This window comes from Natrix helvetica (genome assembly GCF_964273705.1).
Source record: "Natrix helvetica genome assembly, chromosome: Z".
In the NCBI taxonomy this organism is placed as follows: Eukaryota; Metazoa; Chordata; class Lepidosauria; order Squamata; family Natricidae; genus Natrix; species Natrix helvetica.
In genome coordinates, this window is record NC_138554.1 from 110,237,751 (window position 1) to 110,262,284 (window position 24,534).

Here is a 24,534-nt window from a genome sequence, read left to right on the forward strand (position 1 = left end):
GCCTTGCTTCTCAGCCTAAAAAGCCGCTGAAGAAAGGAAACAAAAATGTTGCTTCCCTCTTGAGGTCCGCCTTTATCTGATTGTCCACTTTCTCTTCTTCCACATATAAAAGCGACAGTGATGGTCCTCGTTTAAAAAAAAAGTATTTATGATTCTAGACTTCGTCACCCAACTTTATAACCAGCCTTTGACGCGCAGAAGTAACCAGGCAGGCTTTTAAAACTACATTATCCAGAGTACTATGGGGAACTACGTTACCCAGAAGGCCTCGCGAGGGAAAAAATAATAATAGCGAAACTACAATTCCCGGAAGGCTTTTCAGGAACTTAACGCTGTCGTGGCGTTTCGGGGTTTCAGTGGGAATGCCTGAAAGTGTGCCCCGTTTCCTCCTTGCTGCCGATTGGGTGAACGGCGCGTTTCCGTGGTGCCCGTGAGTTTCAGGGGAAGGAGGACTTATCTCGCCTCTCCTGTGACGAATAAAGATGAGGAGGGCTGGGCTGGGTAAGTGGGGATCATCCACGAGAAGTTTATTGTGGGGAGCTTGTCTCTGCGGAGGAAACCCGGGTTCAGGGATGCACAGCCCCTTTGCCTTGCTAAATTCAGTCCCTGCCCTCGTCTTCGGGAAAGCCCCCCTCCCTCCCTTGGATCTTCCAGCCTTCCTCCTATTCATTAAACAGAGGCCTGGTGATACCCTTCTTCCTACAGTTGTCTTTAGTTCTTTTCCTTGCCAATGGGGATTTAAACTTAATGTGCCTGAGAGTTCAAAACATTCAATTGCAGGTGTGGATACAGGTAGATTTATCTGTGGGGTAGTTATCTCCTACCAGGAGTTACGCCACATAGTTGGATATTACAACAGATGGCAGAGATGCAGAGAGCAAGTGGTGTGTAAGAGAGACTGGCATTAGGGGCATCCTATAGGTTAGGCTTAGACTGAAGGTCCTTGGGTGATTTTTGTTTATTTATTTATTATAATTTGTCAAACATGTATGAGATAACAGGTAGAAGTATAAACATGGACATGAACACATGAAATGGGTACAAATAAATGGGGACAGTAGGACAGGGACAGTAGGCACGCTGGTATGCTTATGCACGCCCCCTTACAGACCTCTTAGGAATGGGATGAGGTCCACGGTAGACAGTTTAAGGTTAAAGTTATGGGGGTTTGAGGATGTAACAACAGAGTCAGGTATTGATCACTCTGTTGCTGAAGACATATTTTCTGCAATTGAATTTGGAGCAGTTCACCTTGAGTTTGTATGTATTGTTTGACCATGTATTATTGTGGTTGAAGCTGAAGTAGTCATTGACAGATAGGACATTGTAGTAGACAATGTTGTGTACCACGCTTAGATCAGAACATAGGCGGAATTGTTCTAGGTTGCCCAAACCCAAAATTTCAAGCCTGTGGCATAAGCTATTCTATTGTGAGCAGAGGAGTGAATTACTCTTCTTGTAAAATAACTCTGGACTTGCTCAATTGTATTATATACAGTGTGGATTCCAGGCAGACGAGCTGCATTCGGGAATTGATCTGGCAAAGGGTGTATCTGTAAAGATATACCATTTTGGGCCACATACACTCAGCTCAGTCTGCTCTGCTGGGCTGTGGTTGGGAAAAAAATAGAAGGAACTTTATGCTCACCATTTGATGGCCTTCTATCAAAAGTCAGGATATAAATCTAGCAAATAAGAGCCAGAAAGAGGGCTGTGAAAAATATCTACAGATCCCTCACATCCTGGACATAAAGTGTTTCAACTTCTACCCTCAAAATGATATTATAGGGCATTGCAGGCCTGAACAACTAGACACAATGACAATTTTTCCCCATGCCATCATTCTGCTAAACAACTAATTCCCACAACACTGTCAAACTATCCAGAAAGGCAGTACTACCATCATCATTATTCTCATCTTCCCTATTACCTGTCTCCTTCTTATGACTATAATTTTGTTGCATGTATCCGATTTATTTATTAACTTAGTATCCTAGTATGATTTATGTTGATTGCTTATTTAGTATCCGTGACTATCACCAAGTATTGTATCTAATGTTTTATGATGAATGTATTTTTTACAATGACTATGATAATGATATATCATTATTGTTGTATGTACACTGAGAGCTTATGCACCAGAGACAAATTCCTTGTGTCTAATCACACTTGGCCAATCAAGAATTCTAATTCTAGTAAATACGGGTGGATTATCAGGTACGTATAGTGGTTCAGTCATGTTCTTATAGTTGGATGGACACATATCTCAGATTTTTAAAATCCAGCCATGCTTTGAGACTCATGGTGTATTTTTGGGGTGCTTTCATCATGTATCTGCAGAAATCATTGCATTACTGAATAAAGTTGAAGCCAACTGTAGACTATGATGAGAGTGATAAAACACTATCTGTAACTTGTTTGTTCTACATATCTTTTCACATATGGTACAAAGACATCTATCAGTCTCTTTCCCAGAATATGTGGGAGGACGTTCATAGAGGGATGGGCTGATAAGATTAGACACAACTGAGAAATTGTATCAGGAGGTCAAAGACTGCATGAGTAATGAAAACATGGGGCAGCAATGAATATTATGGCATTAATATTGAGCTCCTGTGGATGTTTAATATTCAGTCCAGTTTTCACTGCGTTAATGAGAATGAAAAATGGCATTAACTTTTAAAAGAGGTATGTAACCCTGCCATCAAAAGCTCCCATTCTCTGGCCTATGACATCTTGGAATAATTTTATCAGAAATATTTTATTGAATGCTAATTGTAGACCTAAGACTAGAAATATCATCTACTATGACAAAGTTAACAGCATACATTATGCAGATAGCTTTCAAACTTTAATCAGCTTTCAAGAAATTCCTAGAAATCTGGTATATTCTGAAGCATTTGGTCCCTGCAAAATAATGAGAAATTTAATATATAAATTAATTTTCCACAAAGTAATTCAATGGCATTCTATTATAGTGCATTCTGCATAATAATAGCTTATTTTCTCCTATTTGTGAACTCTTTTTGGTTCTTGTCAAAAATGTTTTTCGTTTTATATGGATAAGCTGTGTCTCATTTAGTCAGTTAACTCTGCAGATATATGTGCATTTTTACTGATTAATAGCCTCGCAATATTTTTATGTTTAACATAGAAAACTTGGAGAAAATAGACAACGGTAGTGTATGCCACTTTTCTTTTTAAAATTCAGAAGTGCTTGGCACTCTCCAACCCCAAACCAAATTCTGAGCAATTTATTCACATCGTGTGCATTGAATGAACAATAAAATCCAGCAGGTCCAGTAATTATCAATTATATGTGTAAAAATGAGAACGTAGATTTCAAGAATTCATGTGAGGCTGGAAGGACATTAAATTAGATGTTATGGCAATATTCCATGAGTAGACTTGTTCCATGACACACTATTCTGGTTCAAAAGATAGGATTTCTGAAATGATTATAATGTGTGCATGGGTGCGGGGTCTCAAACTGAAAAAAAGTTAATCCTGATTTTATCTATGCTCTAATTTATTACCAGCTGCATAAGTGATCTTCACCGATTTGAAGACTATCCAGAAACTGGCACAGTCTTACTTTTTTAGCTGAGCTAAGTAATAATTTATTGGCTGGGTATCTGAAATTTTAAGAAAAAGTGTAAAGGCTGTAGAAAGTTAGCACTCCCCTCCTCCTAGAAGAATGAAATATTTTAAGGAATATTTTAAAAAGGCAGAATATTATATTTCCCTAAATGAGAAGTGAAGAAACATGATTTTCTTAAAAGACAGAAAACAGACTCAATCTCCCTCCCACCAGCAGATTTTTGTGCCCATTGAGAAAGATAGGGCCAGCCTATCTACAAAACAGAAGACCTTCAGATCCAGGGTGAAGGGGTTAAGACATGGCTCACCATGACACAATAGAATTAACCCACTAGCAGCAGAGCTCACTACATTGCACAGTCTCCTAAGGACATTGCATCAGAGTCCAAACTTCAGCCAAACGTCTCAGACAACCTACTGAGCTAGCTATGACCCCTACAACAGCCAATAGAATACATGTTCTTGCACAGGAACAGAAAGTTTAAGTGCAAAGCCCAAGAGAAGTTATAAATATCCCCCCACAATTCCATTTTATCAGCTGCTCAGAACTACAAACCCATATGGTTCTGCTTCATCATTAAACCATCTTACCAATCAGCTTCCATGTTTCCAGTGTCTTTTTCCCGGCTTGGAACTGAACCAGATGAATATTTATCCCAACAAGGCAAATCTATCATATGCTACCAGTAGTAATTTAAACAATAGACATTCAAATAATCTCACTTTGGAAAGGTGTAACCTGTTTCACAAGCTTGCTGCATCTTACAGTAGCCACGGCCCTCCAATGATAATATATATCAGCACTATAAGCTATAGGCATGCCCTTTAGGATAGACTTGCTTAGGTATGTGGCTTCCCAAGTTTTGTGTGGAGCCTCCAATTCCATCCTCATTGCTGCTGCATCATTAATTTGTTAATGCTGCAAGTTATTAGAAAAAGCACCTGAATGGCATTCATTAGTTGCAGTCAATAAAATCAAAATTAGTTTTTTTCCCCTTCTCCAATAAACCTGCCAGAGTGCTTTTCATGGATTATGAATAAAATGTTGCACATCTTTATTTAGGAAAATGAAATCCCATTGACAATGGTTTGTCTCCTGACCTGTTTAAGCTTCATTTGCCTCCAGTCTCTCCATTAGTGTTCTGCATTTCAAGACTGGTTCCACTGCTTTGTCTATATCTGGGGTAGTCAACCTTTTTATACCTACCGCCCACTTTTGTATCTCTATTAGTAGTAAAGTTTCCTAACCGCCCACCAGTTCCACAGTAATGGTGATTTATAAAGTAGGGAAGTAACTTTATTTATAAAATTTATAAAGCAGCAAACCCCTACCGCCCACCATGAAAGCTGGAACGCCCACTAGTGGGCGGTAGGGACCAGGTTGACTACCACTGGTCTATATGATGAAAAGGTGGAGTTGAACAAAGTTTCATTAGTGCATACTTTATAGCACCTCTCACCAAATTTTCTTGAAGAAAAGGGTAATGGCTTTCCCCCCATAGTAGTGTCGTAAATGGATTTCTGAAGAAACTTAAAGTGCATCATTAAGTAAAAATGATGAATGGGATTATGGGAAGAAACTAGCTGTATTTCTGTGTTGCATCAGTTATGAAATAGACATCTGGAATTGCAAGAAATATTTCCAGTTCATGATGTGTAACTTTTGAATTCTGTCCATATAAATGGTCACTGTACAACTTTCATTTCATTTTATTTTTTTGAATTTTTTTATTGTTTTAATTAAACAAAAATACAAAAAAAACATTATTCATTACGTCTTGTAGAAAGCATGTCGATTGGTTACAAATGAATTTCGTGCGATACTACACATCCTTCATATTTTTAATTTACATTTTAAAATCGAAGTTCTTTATGTATTTTACCATCAATATACCATCATTCTCATTTAGCTGTAATTATTTAAATATGCTTTTATCTAGAATCATTTGCACTTGAAGACACAACCATCTACTGGCATTCATTAGCTATTCCTATAAACCTCCAATAATTACCCTTTTATAGCATATTTCCTTTTTTTTCCCAACTCACTATCTAAGGCTTATATCTAATTGCTTTTACCAATGCCAAGACATATAAAAATCATTAAACATTATCCATTAACATTTTCTTATTGTTGTTATAGTTATCTAAAGAAAAAAAAAGATTTTTTTGTCATTTATATCACATCTCCTCCCCACCGACCCAAGAAAAATTACATCTTTATAATAAAGTCTAACCAAAAGTTTGTTAGTAGAGTTTATAAGTGCCCCAGAAAAATTACATCTTTATAATAAAATCTAAACAAAAATATATTAGTGGAATTGATAAATCTTTTCCCCAGGTTGCAATTTACAGTTTATATCCAAATTATTTTTACTAATTGAAATTATTACATTATTATTATTATTATTATTATTATTATTATTATTATTATTATTATTATTATTATTATTATTATTATTATTGCATCAACAGAAGTGTATCACAGCTGCCAGTTGTTTCGCCGGATTTGGCATTGATTACTAGTCGGGCCCCACCCAGGGGCCTAGGACGTCGTAACGTATTTTCGTAATATGTGTGCAGATCCAAGCAGTGCAGCCTTTTGCATTTGACTGATGGTGATTTTGTCAATTTTTAACTGTTTTAAATGTAATTCCAGTGCTTTTGGAATAGCACCCAGTGTGCCGATTACCACTGGAATTACCACTGCTGGTTTGTGCCATAATCGTTGGATTTCGATTTTTAAGTCCTGGTATTTCGCGATTTTTTCATATTCCTTCTCGGCGACCCTGCTATCACCTGGTATTGCGATGTCTATGATTGTAACCTTATTTTTCTCAACCAGTGTGATGTCTGGTGTATTATGCGCCAGTATTTTATCCGTTTGTATGCGAAAATCCCACAAGATCTTGACCATCTGACTCTCAACGACTTTTTCAGGCTTATGTTCCCAACAGTTTGCTGCTGTTTTAATATTATAATTTTTGCACAAATTCCAGTGGATCATTTGTGCCACTGAATTGTGCCGCATTTTATAGTCAGTCTGCGCGATTTTTTTACAGCAGCTGAGTATGTGGTCAACAGTTTCATCAACTTCTTTGCAGAGTCTGCATTTGGCATCATCAGAGGATTTTTCGATTTTGGCCTTAATGGCATTTGTTCGGATAGCTTGTTCTTGCGCAGCCAGGATTAGTGACTCTGTTTCTTTCTTTAATGTACCTGCTGTTAACCATAACCAAGTTTTTTCACTGTCCACTTTATCTTTTATTTTTTCCAGAAATTGGCCATGCAATGCTTTGTTCTGCCAACTCTCCATTCTTAATTTTATCACATCTTTTTTGTATTCTTGTTTCGTCTGTTGGGCCTTCAATAGATTTTTGTTCTTTACTTCGATTAATAGATGTTCTTGACTTTCTTTTAAATAATCAGCCAGTGCATGTTTTTCTTCTTCAACTATTTGCTTCACTTGTAATAATCCGTTGCCACCTGATTTTCGGGGCAGGTATAGTCTATCAGTATCACCACGTGGATGTAAACTGTAGTGCATTGTCATTAGTTTCCTGGTTTTTCGGTCCCAAATGTCCAAATCAGTTTGTGTCCAGTTAACTCTACCAGCTGTGTATCTTATAACTGGTATTGCCCAGGTATTTATGGCCTTGATTGTATTTCCACCATTTAATTTAGATTTCAAAATTTTCCTAACTCTGTTGGTGTACTCTCACCTGACAATAGTTTTTACTTCTCCATGTTTGATGTTATCCAACTGCAAAATGCCTAAGTATTTGTAGGCTTCATTTTCATTGCATTTAATTAGTTGGCCATTGGGCATTTCAATTCCCTCACACGTAGTGATTTTGCCCCTTTTTATGGATACAGTGGCGCATTTTTCCATGCCAAACTGCATTGAAATATCGTTGCTGAATACTCGGACTGTGTTTGTCAGTGATTGGATTTCTATTTCTGACTATTTATTTTAATCTATTTATTATTATTATTATTATTATTATTATTATTATTATTAATTATTAATTAAAGTTTTTTTTAAAGAAAACATTCTAAAAGTGTCTAAGAAATCCTACTTATTAATCACCAAAAGTTAACTAAGTTTTGAGTTATCAACCTTCATCATCAGCCTGTGTCTTTCCAGGAACAAAACTGTCTTATATCTTTAGCCAGTTGTTGTGTCAATTCTCTTATAAACTTCTTTATAAAGTTTTTAAAAACTTCTCTCCACACTTTTTTGCTTGAAAGATCTCTCATATAGTCTTGTTGCCCTTGAATTAGTATTAAAATTGGCATGTCTTTAATTATCCAATGTCTTTCTAAAACTGTTTCTCTTCTTAATTCCATCATCAAATCCATATTTTGACAGGGGGGGGGGGGTAGAGCTCCAGATCTTCAAGTATGTAATAATAATCAAATTCACTTTTCCATGTTCCCTCCTTTCCACTTTCACTCTTAGGTGCTCCAATATTAGGTTCATCTGTTATATTGTCTTTATCTTCTATATCTTCACTTTCTTCTTTAATTTTTGAGGCTTCAGTCTCTTCATCTTTTGTTGAGCCAGACAATAATCTATCTAGCTTCTTATCAAACCTCTCAAATCCTTCCAATATCTTTAAAATTCCATCCAAAAAATCCTGGTAGCTTAGGGTTTCTTCATCTGTATATGAATGCATATTTCCCAGAAGAAAACAAAAAGTTTGAAATCCACTGCCACTCTCGCCTTCAATATCTCTTTTATGTATAATTTTTTTTTGTTTTAAAATTGCTTAAACATAAGATCCTTTTAATTTTTTCAAGAATAAAAAAGAAATGAGGGTTCTATCTTTTCTTTTCTTTTCTTTCCCTTCCCTTGTCCAAAATATTCCACAAGGACACCTGCAAGAAAAACAGTTCGTGTCTTTGAGCCAGTCAACAAACTCAGAGAAAATAAAGCAAAGGATACTTTGTTTCAAAAGGAGAAAAAAACCAAGTTCTGGCTTCCAAATGGCAGATTCAACTTTCTCTCTTATTCGTATCAAGCTTAAGGAGAACAAAGATCTCTAAGTGTCTTTAATAAAATTTAATAGTCAAAAAGAGGAAGGATTATTAAAGTGAAATTTTTTTTAGATCAGCCAAAAAATAAAGGTAGCACAAATTAGGAGAAAAAATCAATTCATTCACTTAAGAAGAGAAACAGGAAGCATTCCAATCACTTCAATCCACAAAACGCTGTTACATAGAAGAGGAAAAAAAAACTTTGTAAGGCAGTCCAATAAAGATAAATTTCGTCGCTTTATTCTTTTGCTTAAAGGACTAATTTATCTTTTTTTAAACATTTCTTTGGGCAATCATTCTCAAAGAAAAAAAAAATCTCACCAGCTGGACTCACTTTCAATGCCTTCTTTCCGGAGCCGTCTCTGACTTTGTCAGCCTGGGGGCTGTCTGTTTACCGCCAGCTTGGAGAACTTCCCTTGGGTCAATCAGGGACTTTGCGGTGTCCCTGAGACCAGCAAGGATTTGTCTCCCTGTCACTGTCTCTCCGGGACGGTTTAGGTTCCTACGGACCGTGCAGCAGGTAAAAGAATCAACGGCGGTCTCGGACTATCGAGATAACACATTGTGTTGTCGCGACGTCTGGCTCGTTCTCATCCATTGTACAACTTTTAGATATCCAAGACATGTGCAAACACAGTTTCATCATTGCTCTATTATTCTAACTATTTGGAAGTGAAGCTCCTGGCCTCCTATCAAAATTATAAATCCATTTTCCTACTCAAGACATTAAGACTCAATATCAGGGTTCCAAATAACATCCAAAATTAAATCAGAATCTAAGGCAAAGTATTGCTCAAGTTCCAATTTATTAAGAGAATCATGTTGACACATCTGGGAAAACCCGAATCTGAAAGCTTCCCAGTTTTCCCCACCCAGTTGAAAGTTCATGATCTTGCCCCCTTATCCACAAATCCATCACATGGCCCAACCTTCCACTGCCATGCTGGCAGTTCCACCCATCCAGTTCTGGTCAGGTGCAGAGGTGTACAGACAAAGAATGACCTTGGATTCTAGAAAGGAATTTTATTTTGACAACATCACATTCTACTCCTTACTATTCCTCCTTCCAATTTCCCACTAATGAAACAGAATAGAATATTAGGGTGGAAGGCCCAAGATCCCAAAGGAACTGGCTGCAGGCCTGACACTGAGTTTATATGCCAAGTTTTCAATAAAATAATTTGTAATTTGTTGATTTTTTAGGTCATCAACATATCTGACTCTTACCTGACACCCCACCCCAAATCTTCTTTTTCTTGTCTAGCCACTACTTTGTCATCTGCCAGATTTATCATGAATTTGGACTGTTGAGTAAGAGGGATGTATGTATTAATTATGTATGGATGAGATGCTATATGCATGCATGTATTTGAACATAATCATTTAAATTGCCCCACCCTTGTGCAACACATTCTACAGGGCCTGAAAATGGCCCCGTATCTAATAGAAGTTGCATATCTTGAAAATAGTTTGTAATTCATTTTGTCATTTTATAGATATATGTTTTTATTTTCTTTTAAGCAGTCAAAACCTTATGTTGTAGTTTCAGAGAAACTAGAGATTAGTAGAGATTATAGTCATGGCCTAGTGATGTTGATAGGACTCTGGCTACAAATTTTCCCTATCTACTTTAAACTTAAGAGGTATTTTTGAATATAATAATAATAATAATAATAATAAGTTTGAATTTATTAGCCGCTCCCTTTCCAAGTAGGACTCGGGGCGGTGTACAATGGGGCATATAAAACCGTATGTATTTATTTATAATTTATTAAAATGTACTATATATTAATATATTTCAGCAAATGTCCTGGCTTGCATTCTTGTTAATGATGGAAAAGATTAATTCTGTTTATGAAATTAGTATGCTTGTAAAATCATTAAATTTTTCAAAGAAGAAACAATGAGTTACAAGTATAAGGAACATTTGAAATGATTTGGTTGCAACAAAATACGTACCCAGATTTTCATCCTCTTTTTTTTTGGGGGGGGGGGGAAAGGTGCGTATTATAGTCTGAAAAATATGGTAGTAAAATGCAAAAATGCAAATTGTAAAATTTTCCACAAACATCAATGCTTAGAAAACAATCAAATCTTAATTTTACATTTATACGAATAATTGCAAATGTAATTTTTCAACAATAAATTAAATCTAGGCTTCTATTGTCCAATCCTACATATCTTTGGAAACAAAGCAATTCAAAGAAAAAAGCTAACACCTTATTAAGTGAATTATTAGTATCTGGATCGGATCATAAATTTTTAGTCAAGAATAAAAAGTCACTCTCTTTGCAACAGTCCAAGCAAAATATCTTGAAAATTTCTTGATAAATTGACCAGTTCCAAGTTTTTTTGAATATAATCTAACATTATTTTAGCCCATAGCTATCTTCCAAGAATATGCTTTACTTTACTATTGATAGTATGACAGTTGCTTCCAAAAGTGCCTTTAATACAGGATTTTAAATTGATGTTTTATTAAAAGTGCATAATAAAATCAAAGACTTAAGTTAGTCAGCAATTGCTCTAAATTATACTTAGAGTGTGTTTTGTATGGCTTCTGTATTCCCTATATACATAATTGTCATATTGTACTGTGCAGGTAATCCTCTTTTAGCAATTAGACAGTGATGTCTGATGGAGATGAAAAAGTAACTGTGACCATTTACCACTTTTGCTGCAACAGAAGGAAAGCTAAAGTAAAATCGTAAGCATAGTCATGGTTACGTGTTTTATCACTTAGTGATTACTTAGTAACTGAGTTGCAGTTGCTAAAGGAGGACAATCTGTAATGCTTTGACTCCTGTAGCTTTCTATGTATGTCACTTCAAGATTATTTTTAACTAGGAAGTGGCATACATGTTTTAAATAAATGAAATAATTAGTTACCCAACTGAGTATGTGTGAATATTTATACTTAGAGGCAGTTTAAACAACTTACATTCCCCGTTTACAAGAAAAAGATGTAAACAGTACAATAAAATATTACGTCATCAACCTACACTAAGTACAATCTAAAAGTCCCTGTAACATTAACTTATTAGAAGAGACACTCAATTATTTCAGCAAGAAGCCTTTTCCAATAGCCGCATCTAAATGGTTCTTCCTAAGCACCTGAAGAATGGATGTTAGTCTCCATTAATTTTATAACCATTAGATTTAAATTTAAATTCAGTTAAATTTAATTATTTTCTTGGTTTTACTCTTGAATTTTTCTTTGTAAAATTTGCAAAGACACAGAGAGCTAGTTTAATCTTGTGGTTAAGGTGAATATGTCTAGAAACCAGGAGACAACGAATCTTAGTCCCACTTTAGGCATGAAAAACAGCTGTTTGAATTTGGGCCAGTCACTCTTTCTCAGCCACTTCTCAGCATTGTTGTGGGGAATATAGCAAGAGGAAGATACGTTTGACCCCTTCAGTTACTTATAAAAATAATACAGGTAGTGCTTGGATTATGATCACAATTGGGACTAGAATCTTAGTCCCAGTTGTGGACTAAAATGATGCAAAATATTATCATTGTATTCTAACCTAATCTCAGGATGTCCCAAAACTGATGGTACAGAGAAGACCCATCCATGTAGTTCCTAATGCGCAATAGAAGTCTAAAAGCAGCTCTCCCTTGCAAAATGTTATCACATAATCAGATACCACTGGGAGCAGGTGATCCAAAATTACCCAATTATAACGTTTTTTTAATTGATAGACTTAAGGACAAACTGCCTATTCTTACTGAAGACAAAGGCAAGGGACAATTTCTAAGGGACAATTGCTAAGTTTTAAAGAGTAGAACTTAACACTTAGGGAAGATGATGTATTTGATTTTGTATTGCCATGAAGTGCAAGGAGAAAGAAAGTAACAGATCCAATTGAATAGATGATCCAGATATGTACACCCCACTCAGAAAATCAAAGAAGGGGAAGAGAGATAGACTTTAATGTATTTTCTTTAGAAAAAAGTAAACAGTACATGGAAACTTTGGACACTCCAGTTATTTTTTAAGACAATGGATTTGGATACTGAATTTCTTTTGCAACCCATTGGATTGGACTGCAGACTGAAAGACCCTGAGAGTAACATGAATTAATCACATTTGTATGTCTTTCTTCTTCCCTTATTTATTTCTTTGACCCTGTCCAATTTTAGATTAAGAAAGGTTTTGGTTGTTCCTATTATATTATGACCTTGCTTGCCTGTTCTTTTAAAACAGAAGATGATTTAATAAAACTAAACTGTTCTTTCCCTCCAGAAACTATATTTTCCCATCTGAATTTCTAGTGCTTTGATTGTTTTTTCCCCCCCAGGTGAAGGAGCTGCTGGCAGCAATTACGGTTATACCAATAGCGGCTATAGTGTATATGAGGAAGAAAATGAAAAGTTAACAGAAAGTTTGCGTTCAAAAGTCACCACCATAAAATCTGTAAGTATGTCATTATACTAGCAGCATCCAAATTGATTGGAGTACATAATGGTTGGATTATCCATGTATAGCAACAGTTTACTTGAATTAAGTCATAATGTTGCCCATCAAAGAGCCTGGTACATTTGTTCATAGAATAGATTCTACCTATAATTGGATTTGAGTTTCAGCTGCCCTTTTTGGCTAATCAAAGTATTAGTTGCAAGCTGGAACGGGCAGTAGGTTTTCTTGTTTGGCACTGTGACTAAGAATTGTGTTTCTAAGGGATAAATCAGCAAAGATTAGTAAATCAGTTTACTTATAAGCCACAAAGTTAAATTGTTCTGTTAAATAAATAATTATAACTGAAAATCAAACCAAACCAGCCCAGTTGTCTAGTCTGGTCCCTATAAGCAAAGCTGGCAATTTGCACATCCTCATTTGCCAATTCATTTGCTATGCCTTTATAGTTTAGGCCTCTGCGTGGGGAAAAAAAGAGAGAGAGAGAAATCAGGTTTGCTTCAAAAAGAACACATTGACTCCAACTTGACTTATTATACACCTTCTAAGGAAGGCATACCAAGATGTTTTAGCACCAGTTTGATTTAAAGGGACAAGACAGATATTTTAAGCAGGAATAAGAATAAATCACTATCAACAGAGATAGTAATTTTTTTCAGCTAATGGCCACATTTCAGTGCATGCAGGTGTATCGATTGTCTTAGAAAATAATCTAATCAGTCAGAAGAGTGTGGAGCCTTCTTGACTCTAACCCCCCCCCCCCATGTCTGTCTCTAGTCTACATGCAAAAAGCTAGAACATAATTGCTTTTTCTGGGCTGATTACTGGCAGAGAGGTCTGCTAGCAGAGAGGTTTTGAAAACTGGCTACCCTGATTATCTATATTTTTCCAATGGAAGAGAATCTCTAAAGCTCATCATTGAAATGTGGAGTCCTTGGTGCTTACTGAGCTTAGTTGTTTATTTGCAGACATTTTATTATCTAACTAGGTAATGTTATCAATATGAAGATGAATGAGTGTGGGATTTGCTCCCTAGTTGTATAAAAAGTTTGCTCCCTGGTTATATACAAAATTACACTGCCTGTTATGGATGTCCTCTACTAGCCTCCTGTCTGTCAGCCACCATGTACGACAGACAGGCTAAAGACTCAATCACATCCCTGAACATCAACCAGCCATCAGAAGATATAATGAAAACGTCTCACAATGTTTAGACAGACTCCATTCAAAAGAGGCAATAAAAAAGCCAAGAAGGAAACAAGATCAGAATGAATCCTTTTCAGCAATCAATACCCAGGTAAGCAAGGAAAACAAATAGAAAATAATGCAAGGAACTATACCAAGAAGAAAAATCACAGTCCATCAATACAGCAGTATATACTGCTTATATACAGTAGTAGGGCAAGGTTTATAGGGTATATAGGCTTATATACCCTATAAGCCTATACCCTATAGGCTTATAGGGTATATAAGCAGGGAGCAAATCCCATTAGCACTGATGATGTTACTTAGTTGGGTAATGAAACATTTCAAAGCATACAACCAAGCTGAAAAGAATCAAAGACTCCATGTATCTATATTTTTTATTGATTCTGTCTTTATTCCATGATTTATGGTTGCATTCACTTGTGACATTACAAGACAGTTTGGAAATATTCTCTTGGGGTCCAAAGTCCAAAAATCATAAGACAATCTTCTCTTCTTATCTAGAAAGCCTTTAAAAGAAGTCTAGTTGTCCTAGTCAAATGATATCTCACTTAGCAACAGTGGTGATTCACTTAACCATGGGAAAAGTTGACATACGTTTGTTGCAGTCCTGTGATGTCTTTTTTAGTGCCTTTTTTAACTGCACAACCATTTTTTAAAAAAGATTTTGTGACCAGAAGTGTACACAGTATTCAGAAAGATTCATCTTGGATTTGTGTAAGGGAATTTTAATATTGGATATTTAATAATTCACTTCCTAATAATTATTTATTTATAATTTTTTAAAACAGCAGCCAAATTACATGAATGTTTTTTTCTCAGCTACCTACCTTTACTCTGACATCGGTTTTCAGATGAATCCTGCCAGTTCATTTCCTATGAATTATTGTATTATCTCATCTGATGACTTCATTACTGATCAAACTCAGAAAGATTTGGGGAGGGGGGAGAGAGAGCAGTTTGTCACAAGATGGAAGATACACAGCTGGAAAAATTCAGGAAACAATGGTAGCCATGGAGGACTTCTTTATTTGTAAAGCATGAAATGACAGAGTTGATTATAATATCTTATAAGTAGTGTGTAGCTGGTTTAAACTACATGTTTCTTTACTGATTTGTTCCTGTTCAGTGTTTATACATCAGGATGGAGGATGCTTCATCAATTGCTTAAAAGGCATAATGGTGGTGATGTGGTGAAGAAAACTAAGCCAAAATGTTTGATCTATTTTTAAAGCAATCAGGGAAAGATTCAATGCCAAATAGCAAATTAACTATGTATTTTTAAAATGAAACAAATTGTATCACTAATGTTCAGCATATGTAGTTGATTTTAAAGTATATTATCGAGGGGCTGCAAAAATGAGGCTGAGCTATCAAATCTGCAGGCTCTCTGTCAATTCTATACTTTTAAAGTATTGTCAACATTCTCCCCTGCTCTTAACTCTTTATTTATTTTAACACAGTGAGGGCGAACCTTTTCTGTACCCAAAGCGCGCATGCATGCGTGTGAATGTGCAACTTCCCAAAATGCAATGTGCCCCCAGCGCATGTGCCCTGCCCCTGTGCAGCAGAGACCCAAAGACCAGCAGGCTGTTGGGAGGCGCGCACATGTGTTGTGGAGATGAGTTGGGGCAACAAGATAGGGAGCTAGACGTTACCTCTGGCACACATGCCATAGGTTTGCTATCTCAGTTCTAATATATCAAGTAAATATACACTTGTATATTTACCTGATATATTAGAATCTGTGAGATGAAAGCACTTGAAGGACTAAGAAAATGTCTTTCCTTGAGCAGCCCAAAGGCTCACTTGATCTGAGTACCAAACCATGCGGAATTATTATATTTCAAAGAATCTATAGGAAATAAATGAGATGTGTATAGTAATCTAACTGCCCAAATTAGCTAGTATATTATTAATCATCTTACCATGTTTCCACGAAAATACGACAGGGTCTTATTTTCTTTTTACCTACAAAATATGGCTTGGGCTTTATTATAGGGGGAAGGTTTATTGTTTTGGGGTTGCTGCTCTCTTGTGAGCGGGCTCCCAAAGAGCCGGGCACAGCCTCATGGGCGAATGGCTGTGTTGTGCTGTCGCAACAACGCAACACAACAACCATGAAGTGACCACGTTCACAAGCAGCCACCCGGCAAACCCCCTTTGCAGCTGGGCACAGCGCCATACACTGACCTAGGGATATCACTAAGCCGCATTAATGCCTGTTCACTGCCACCCGGCTCCTGCGGCTTGGCGCCTTCCAAATGCCAGTGAATGGCGCTCTGCACGGCTGGAGAGGGGGGTTGTGCGAGAGTCTGTTCCACTCTATGGACGCTCTATGGTTGTGGGCCAGCTGCCTGCAGAGTATACAACCATAGAGTGTGCACCCAGAGCGGCCACTGCTGAAAGACTCGGATTGGGAGCCACGGAAAAAGCCCAGCTGGAATGGCAGTGGAGGTGCCCTGGCTCTGTAATGAGAGCTGGACCATGAATCATGAGGCTGGGAGGTGGGTGAATGAAAGCGGAAGAGCCGCTCATGCAAACGCCCTCTCCAGCTGTGCAGAGCGCCATTCACTGGCATTTGGAAGGTGCCAAGCCGCGGGAGCTGGGCGGCGGCAAGCAGGCGCTAACAGGGCTTGGCGATATCCCTAGGTCAGTGAATGGTGCTGTGCCGGGCTGGAAAGGGGGTTTGCCGGGTGGCTGCTCATGAGCGTGGTCGCTTCATGGATGTTGTGTTGCGCTGCTGCGACAGTGCAACACAGCCATTCACCCATGATGGTGTGCCTGGCTCTTTGGGAGCCCGCTCGCAAGAGAGTAGCCACCCGGCAACTCCCCTCTTCAGCTGGGCACAGTGCTGCTCATCAACCTAGCGGTATCCTGAAGGCACCCAGCAACATGATCACCTTGGCCTTCTCCCAGGTTCCCGTGGCTTGGCACCTTCGGGATACTGCTAGGTTGGTGAGCGGCGCTCTGCCTTGCCAAAGGTGGGAGGTTGTCCAGGAGGCTTATATGCGGGGGGGGGGTTATATTTTTGCCTACCAGAAAAATGTGGCATAGCTGTATTATGAGGAGATGTCATATTTTCGGGGAAACACGGTATGTAATTTCATCTGCCAAGTTGATCATTTTTTGTTGAACATGACTGATCTGTAGTTCTGAAGTATAGGCTTTAAAATATTGAAACATATAAAAAGCTGGAAAAAAACACATTATCTAAGGACTAAGCAGAAAAGAAATATGAATTATAACAGATTTAAAAATATGCAACATGTCTTTAGTTAAAGGCTTTGGAGAGCAGAGAAAACTAGCAATACCATCATTTCTTTATCAGGCTTGACTTCCATACTGCTACCCCTCGCCGCAGGGAGGTGGAACCGACTAGATGGTTCCGCCCCAGGCGCCTGATGGACTCTGAAAGGTTCCTGATGGAGCTTGGGACTTTTTTGAATCCCTTGCTCACAACTCGACTGAAGCCCTAGTGGAAGCCTGGGATAGGGCGGCCACTGGGGCCTTGGATCGCGTTGTGCCTTTGCAGCCTCTGACCCGGTGTCAATCCCGGGTAGCTCCCTGGTTTACCGAGGAGCTCCGGGAGATGAAACGCCGGAAAAGATGCCTAGAGTGTGGTTGGAGGCAGCCGATCCGAATCTGAACACTAGTAAGTGTTCATATTAAATCCTACTTAGTGGCGATAAAAGCGAAGGAGGCGGTGGTGAGGCCCCTCCTTAAGAAGCTTTCCCTGGACCCAGATTCTTTAGCCAACTATTGTCCAGTCTCCAACCTTCGCTTTGTAACGAAGGTTGTAGAGAGTGTGGTAGCACGTCAGCTTCCCCAGTACCTGGATGAAGCTGTCTACCTGGATCTGTTTCAGCCAGGTTTCAGGCCCAGGTATAACACAGAGACGGCATTGGTCGTGTTGGTCGATGATCTTGGGGCTGCTCCTCTGTCCTGGTCCTATTAGACCTCTCAGCAGCTTTCGATACTATCAACCATGGTATCCTACTCCGACGACTCTGGGGGTTGGGAGTGGGGGCACCATTTTACGGTGGTTCTCCTACCTGTCGGATCGGTCGCAGTTTGTGTTGACTGGAGAGCAGGGATCGACCCCGAGGTGCATCACTTGCGGGGTGCCCCAGGGGTTGGTTCTCTCACCCCTCCTGTTCAACATATATATGAAACCGCTGGGTGAGATCATCCGTGGTTGTGGGGTACGGTATCCTCAATATGCTGATGATACCCAACTTTTCATCTCTACCCCAAACCACCCAAACAATGCCCTCGACGTGATGTCCCGATGCCTGGAGGCTGTGCGGATCTGGATGGGGAGGAACAGGCTTAAGCTCAATCCCTCCAAGACTGAGCGGCTGTGGTTTCTGTCATCCCGATTTGTGCATCTTTTTCCATCTTTGATGATAGGGGGGAAAATTTTAGCCCTCTTGGAGAGGGCCCGCAATCTGGGAGTCCTCCTGATATGCAGATTAGTTTAGAAGAACACCTGATGGCCGTGACCAGGAGGGCCTTTTACCAGGTTCGCCTAGTATGTCAGTTGCACCCCTTCCTGGATCGGGATGCTCTGTGCACAGTCACTCATGCCCTCGTCCTTTCTCGGCTGGACTACTGCAACGCTTTCTACATGGGGCTGCCCTTGAAGAGCACCTGGAGGCTTCAGCTGGTCCAGAATGCGGCCATGCGGGTTATCATGGGGGTATCTTGGTGCTCCCATGTTACACCCCTTTTAGGCGGCCTGCACTGGTTGCCGGCATATAAATCCAATAAACAAACAATCAACAAACAAATCACCAGGTTTTTCCTTGCTACATAAGGGAAAAAATAACAGAAGGGAGAGATTTCATATTTGAAAGTGAATGACTGAAAAAATAATGCTATCTTAATACTATTTCCTAACTTTTTAGTATCATCTGGAAAATGCCTTAAATAAGCTGTTATCTCACTATTTACTATTATATTTTGTAATATACCATCTATGTCTTTTTTCTCATAGCTTACTATTGAAATTGGAACAGAAGTTAAACAACATAATAAATTACTAACTGATATGGTATGTATTTACCTAAGCAGTTTATTTTAGATTAGCATGGAACAGCTAAACACTAAACTTTGAGATATATCGATTTAGTTTTAAAATCACTCAAGTAAATTCTAACATACTAATTAATCCCTTTGGTCATGCTTAGATTACATCACTGAATTTACTAAAATAAGTGAATACAGGTAGTTCTAAAACTTAACAACAGTTCATTTAGTGTTCAGTTATAGCAGCACTGAAAAATAAGACTTCAGATCATTTTCCAAAGTTACAACTTCGTAGCTTCCCCATGATTATGTGGTCAAAATTCAGATGCTTGGCAACTAGTTCATACTTATGACTGTTGCTTTGTCCCAAGGTCGTGTGATCTCCTATTGTGACCTTTTGACAAGCAAAGTTAATGGGAAGCTGGGTTCACCTAGCAGCTGGGTTACTAACTTGTCAACTGCAATGATTCACTAAACAACTGTGGCAAAAAAGTCATAAAATGGGCAAAATTCACATAAGCAATGTATCACTTAACAACAGACATTTTGGGCTCAGTTGTGATTGTAGGTCAAGAACTACCTGTAATGATTTTGGTTTGTTATTTCAATAGGATTCTTTTATATATAAGTTTAGATTATTTATCCCTATACATAACATCAAAAGTGTTACATTTTAAAATGTTATATGTTCTAAGCATAGAGATGGGTGGCTATAGAAATCAAATAATAAATAAAATAAATGTTATAAGATTTTGCATTTTTCTACAGAATAAATTTTTATATAAATAATTGCACAATTATTTTTTCGTTAAAAATCCACATTCTGCATATGGATTTTAAAATAAATGAGGTTAGATGCATGGTAAATTTTCTAAAAAGGCAAAAATATCCACTATCACCATTTTGGGGGAGAGAAAGTAGACATTGAAGTATAATTATTTCTGCATAAGTGAAAACAATTTAAATTTTTTTAACATTTTGTATAACTTTCACTGTTTAAATTTAGTATTTTAAAATGAAACAAAGGAAAGTACTGCTTGAACCTTAGAGATAAAATAAGATATAAATTAAATATTTATATCTCATTTTCTCTCTAAGGTTCAAGCAGTATTTTCACAATTTAATAAACAATATTATACCAAAAAATCACTAAAAGGCCTAAATAAATTCAGTAAGGATTATGGCCAAGTGATAATTTAAACTCAGTATTCTAGTTAAAACTCTGATATAGCTTTCTGCAATTGGAGTATAGATGGTTTTCACCTTACGACCATAACAGAGCCCAAAATTTTCATTGCTAAGCAAGACAGTTAAAGTGAGTTAGGCCCTGTTTTATGTTTTTATACCATAAAATGTTATACCAGTGAAGCAGACCACTGCTGTTGTAAGCAAATCATGCAATTGTTAAATTAATCTTGCTTCCCCCATTAATGTTGCTTGGCGGACGCTAGCTGGAAAATTTACAAGTCATGATATTTTGATGAGCCTGGGACAGTGCAGCTGTCATAAATATATGCACTTTATCAGGTGCCCAAATTTTGATCATGTGACAACGGGGATGCTACAACAGTTGTAAATGTGAAAAAAGTCGTAAGTCACTTTTTTCAGTGCCATTGTAACTTCTAGTGGTCAGAAGTTGGAAGTTCACACATCTGAAGAGAGCCCAAGTTGAGGAAAAACGTTCTAATGCATGGGAAGCTGGGGCTTGAAGTCAATTCAGGGAGTTGAAGTATTTCCACTGTAAAATACCAATAGCACTTAGACTTATGTGCCACTTCATTGTGCTTTACAGCCCTCTCCAAATGGTTTACAGGGTCAGCATATTGCTCCCAACAATATGCTGACAATATGCTGGGGCTTTGTTTTACTGACCTTGGAAGGATGGAAGACTGAGTCACCCTTCAGCCAGTCAGGATTGAATTGCTAGAGCAGGGGTGTCAAACTCAATTTCATTGAGGGCTTCATTAGGGTTGTGTTTGACCTTGGAGGGATGGTGTGTGTGTATGGCTGGGATAGGTGTGGCCAGGGTGGGTGTTTGACACAGGCTCACGATGCATTTTTTCTCCTTCTTTCCACAGTTCTTCACTACAACTATTTTCCTACCTCTTCTACTGGCAAACATTTATTATTTATTCTTCATACTTCACAAAACTTTTTATTTCTACATTTATACCCCATTGTTTAATAATAAATTGCTTTTCCAGCCAGAAAAGCCATTTATATTATTTTATTTTTATTATTCAACTAATAATAAAAATACAATAGCATAAATCACATGATAATACAATCTAACAGCAGAGGTAAATTTCCACGATAGTAAATATAAATGGCTGTCAATTATAGATTACTGACTATAGGTTAAATGGACCTATAGTATGTAAAATCTGGAATTAAACTCTAGTATTAACATAGGATGTTGCTTTTTTTCTATCCAGACTAGGCACTTACTTGAGGCCACATAATTGTAATCCAGTCCAATCCAATCTTGCAACACTCTGCTGGCCAAAAACGGTCCACCAGAGGCCTTGTGTGGCCTGTTTTTGGCCAGCAGAGTGCTGCAGGAGGCAGTAGAGGCCAAAAACAGGCTGCAGGGGGGCCCGTCCACAGGCAGCAGGGGGTGTGTCCACATCCCCCGTGTTTCATATTGGCCAGCAGAGGCATCATGGGCAGGTCCTTGAAATTTCTGAGCTGGCCCCGCGGCTCATATTTAAGCACTCCGCAGACCTGGCCAGACCACGGGCCTTGAGTTTGACACCCCTGTGCTAGAGGGAGCAGTGAGTTATCCTGCAGTACTGCATTCTAACCACTGTGCCAACATGGCTCTCAATGTTGAAAAACATTGTATATAGTGTACCTTGCTGATCCATGAGCAGAGAGAGTACAGTTAATTGAAAGATCTGTCTTTATGTATTAAAAGTTAATAGGTAATATACAAACAGTAAAATAATTCTACATCTTTTTAACAACAGGACAATGATTTTGATTCAACAAGTGGATTCCTTGGTGCAACAATGGGCAGACTGAAAATCCTCTCCAGAGGAAGCCAGACAAAACTGTTATGCTACATGATGCTGTTTTCATTGTTTGTTTTTTTTGTGATTTATTGGATTATTAAACTGAGGTGATGCAGATTTCCATTATGAGATTATTCATACCATCTTGAAAGCTTTTTTGAGAAAATTGATAAATAATTTTTGTAACTGGATTTAGGATTAATGCATTTGAATTTCTTCTGTAATTCTAAAATGCTTATCAAGCCAGAATCATTGCCATTTTTTAAAAAAAGCCCTTATTTTATAGTTTCCTGAACTAAATTTACTAGGTTTACTAAGGATGAGTTCCATTACTGAAACAGACATTTTCCTATTCAGGAATTACACTATATAGTAGTTGCATTTTTTCCTAGTAATAAAAATAATTTTGTATAAATTTATGAAACATTTTTAAAAACCAAAATACTTCTTTTTAAAGCTAAGTTAATTGAAGGGCTATTGTTTCAGTAAAATATTTAATCATGTTCTGAATTTGGTTTGCAATTATTTACTTTAAACTATATAATACCTTTGAGATATACCATATTTTTTGGAATATAAGAAGCACCTTTTCTACCCCCAAAAGAATCTGGGTGCGTCTTTTACACCAAATACAGCATTTTTGGCCTCCCCAAACCCCACCCTGTGCATCCCATTTTTCACAAAAATGGACACGCAGAAGTTTTTGGAAGCCTACAAAGTGCTCCTGGAGGTGGAGAGGCACAAATGAGTGAAAACAGGAGTGCTTTTGCCCTCCCAAGCCCCTAGGAGCATTCTGTAGGCCTTCCAAACTCTCTGCAGGCCTTGGTTGTTTGTTTGGGTTTTTTTGCAAAAAATGGGTTTGTTTTCTCAAAAAATGAGTCATTTTTTGGTCATTTTTGCCCTCCCCAACCCCCAGGAGCACACTATAGGCATCCCAAACCCCCCTGCACACATCGTCTTACACCCAGGAGCACTTTGTAGATTTTGCAAACTCTCTGCACACCCCATATGGGGCGTGCAAGGGTTTGGGGGACCTGCAGAGGGCTCCGGGGAGGGCAAAAACCTTTTTTTTTTTTTAATTTACCTCTTCAAAATCTCAGTGTGTCTTATAGTCCGAAAAATATGGCAGTTGTTGTGAGGGAAAAGAAAAGAAAGATTGTTCACAATCAACATGGTTCTTTGCCAACATGTCTGCTGGATTAGTATTATGTGTAGGGTTAATAGACAGGAATTGGTAGTTTTAATTTTACTATACTAACTTAAGAGTAGGCAGTTTGTGCATTATTCTAGGTAGGCAAAACAGTCACACAACTTGCTGTTATAATGTTTGAGGTTTCATCTAATGTAATAATGAAACAGGTGGGGTTTTCTTTTGTTTTTTTTGGGGGGGGGCATCTAAATAAGGAATTTAGGGGTTAGAAATCCCTTTAATTAAAAGATGAAAGGGATCCACAAATATTAAATCCCCATTAAATAAATGATCTGTTTTATTAGATATTGGTATATCCCTAGTAGCAAAGTCACTGTTTGATTTGGCAGCAGAGTATTATTATCTTCCAGAATATGAAATCTGACAGTATATGACATTTAAAATATGAGTGACATTTATAAACTTCCTAGAAGAGCTATAAATTTTGAACATGAGAATAGAACCTGTTTTTATTCTTCGAAAAAAAATGTTCTGTCTGTATAAGGAATACCTAACTCATAAAGATTTCACAGCAGAAGTTTCAATAAATCTCTTTTAATTTGCAATTCAACAGCAATAGCAACAGTACTAAGGCTTATATATCGCTCCATTGTGTTATACAACACTTTCTCAGAGGTTTACAAATATCAGCATATTGGCCCCCAACAATCTGGGTCCTCATTTTACCAACCTTGGAAGGATGAAAGCCTGAGTCAATCTTGAACTGGTTAGGATCAAATTCTTGGTTCAAATGTGGGCAATACTGTATTTCAACATTGCATCACCACAGCTTTTAAAATTCAGTGTTAAGGCAGGAGTGTCAAATTCATGTTGTCATGGCAACGTCATTTGACATATTGGTACTTTTTCCCCATTCGCTAAACCGGGTGTGGGCATGGCTGGTGTGTGAACACATCTGGCCTGTGGGCCGGGAGTTTGACAGCCCTGGGTTAAAGTGCTGGAATAGTGGGGAAATCTGAGTTTTAGCTCTGTTTTACACATGGTAGGCAGCTGGTTGATTTTAATCCAGT

At 37.9% G+C, this 24,534-nt stretch overlaps 2 protein-coding genes across 3 annotated transcripts in view; one reads left to right on the forward strand and one right to left on the reverse strand.

The window, feature by feature from the left end:
- The first annotated feature begins 282 nt into the window (after nt 1-282).
- BET1 (Bet1 golgi vesicular membrane trafficking protein) lies at nt 283-23,175 on the forward strand. Its single transcript, XM_081970900.1, has 4 exons — nt 283-501; nt 12,948-13,063; nt 19,269-19,325; nt 22,270-23,175. Exons 1-4 carry the CDS (start codon nt 483-485, stop codon nt 22,423-22,425), a joined length of 348 nt encoding a protein of 115 aa, XP_081827026.1. The 5' UTR covers nt 283-482; the 3' UTR covers nt 22,426-23,175.
- Nucleotides 23,176-24,042: 867 nt separating this feature from the next.
- Nucleotides 24,043-24,534, reverse strand: part of LOC309401721 (putative acyl-CoA dehydrogenase 6) — a 66,052-nt gene continuing 65,560 nt past the window's right edge. The window contains exons 10-11 of one of the 2 annotated variants that reach the window (XR_014176790.1): nt 24,279-24,534; nt 24,043-24,244 (exon numbers count right to left, since the gene is read on the reverse strand). The exon at nt 24,279-24,534 is cut by the window's right edge and continues 1,003 nt beyond it. The gene's annotated coding sequence lies outside the window, so the exon portion shown is untranslated. The other variant, XM_081970896.1, reaches the window with a different exon arrangement.

What these genes read in the sequence shown, in the direction of transcription:
- BET1 (XM_081970900.1), top strand. An exon ending in AAGTCACCACCATAAAATCT is followed by an intron (nt 13,064 to 19,268) that starts GTAAGTATGTCA and finishes TTTTTCTCATAG; the next exon opens with CTTACTATTGAAATTGGAAC. An exon ending in ATAAATTACTAACTGATATG is followed by an intron (nt 19,326 to 22,269) that starts GTATGTATTTAC and finishes TTTTAACAACAG; the next exon opens with GACAATGATTTTGATTCAAC.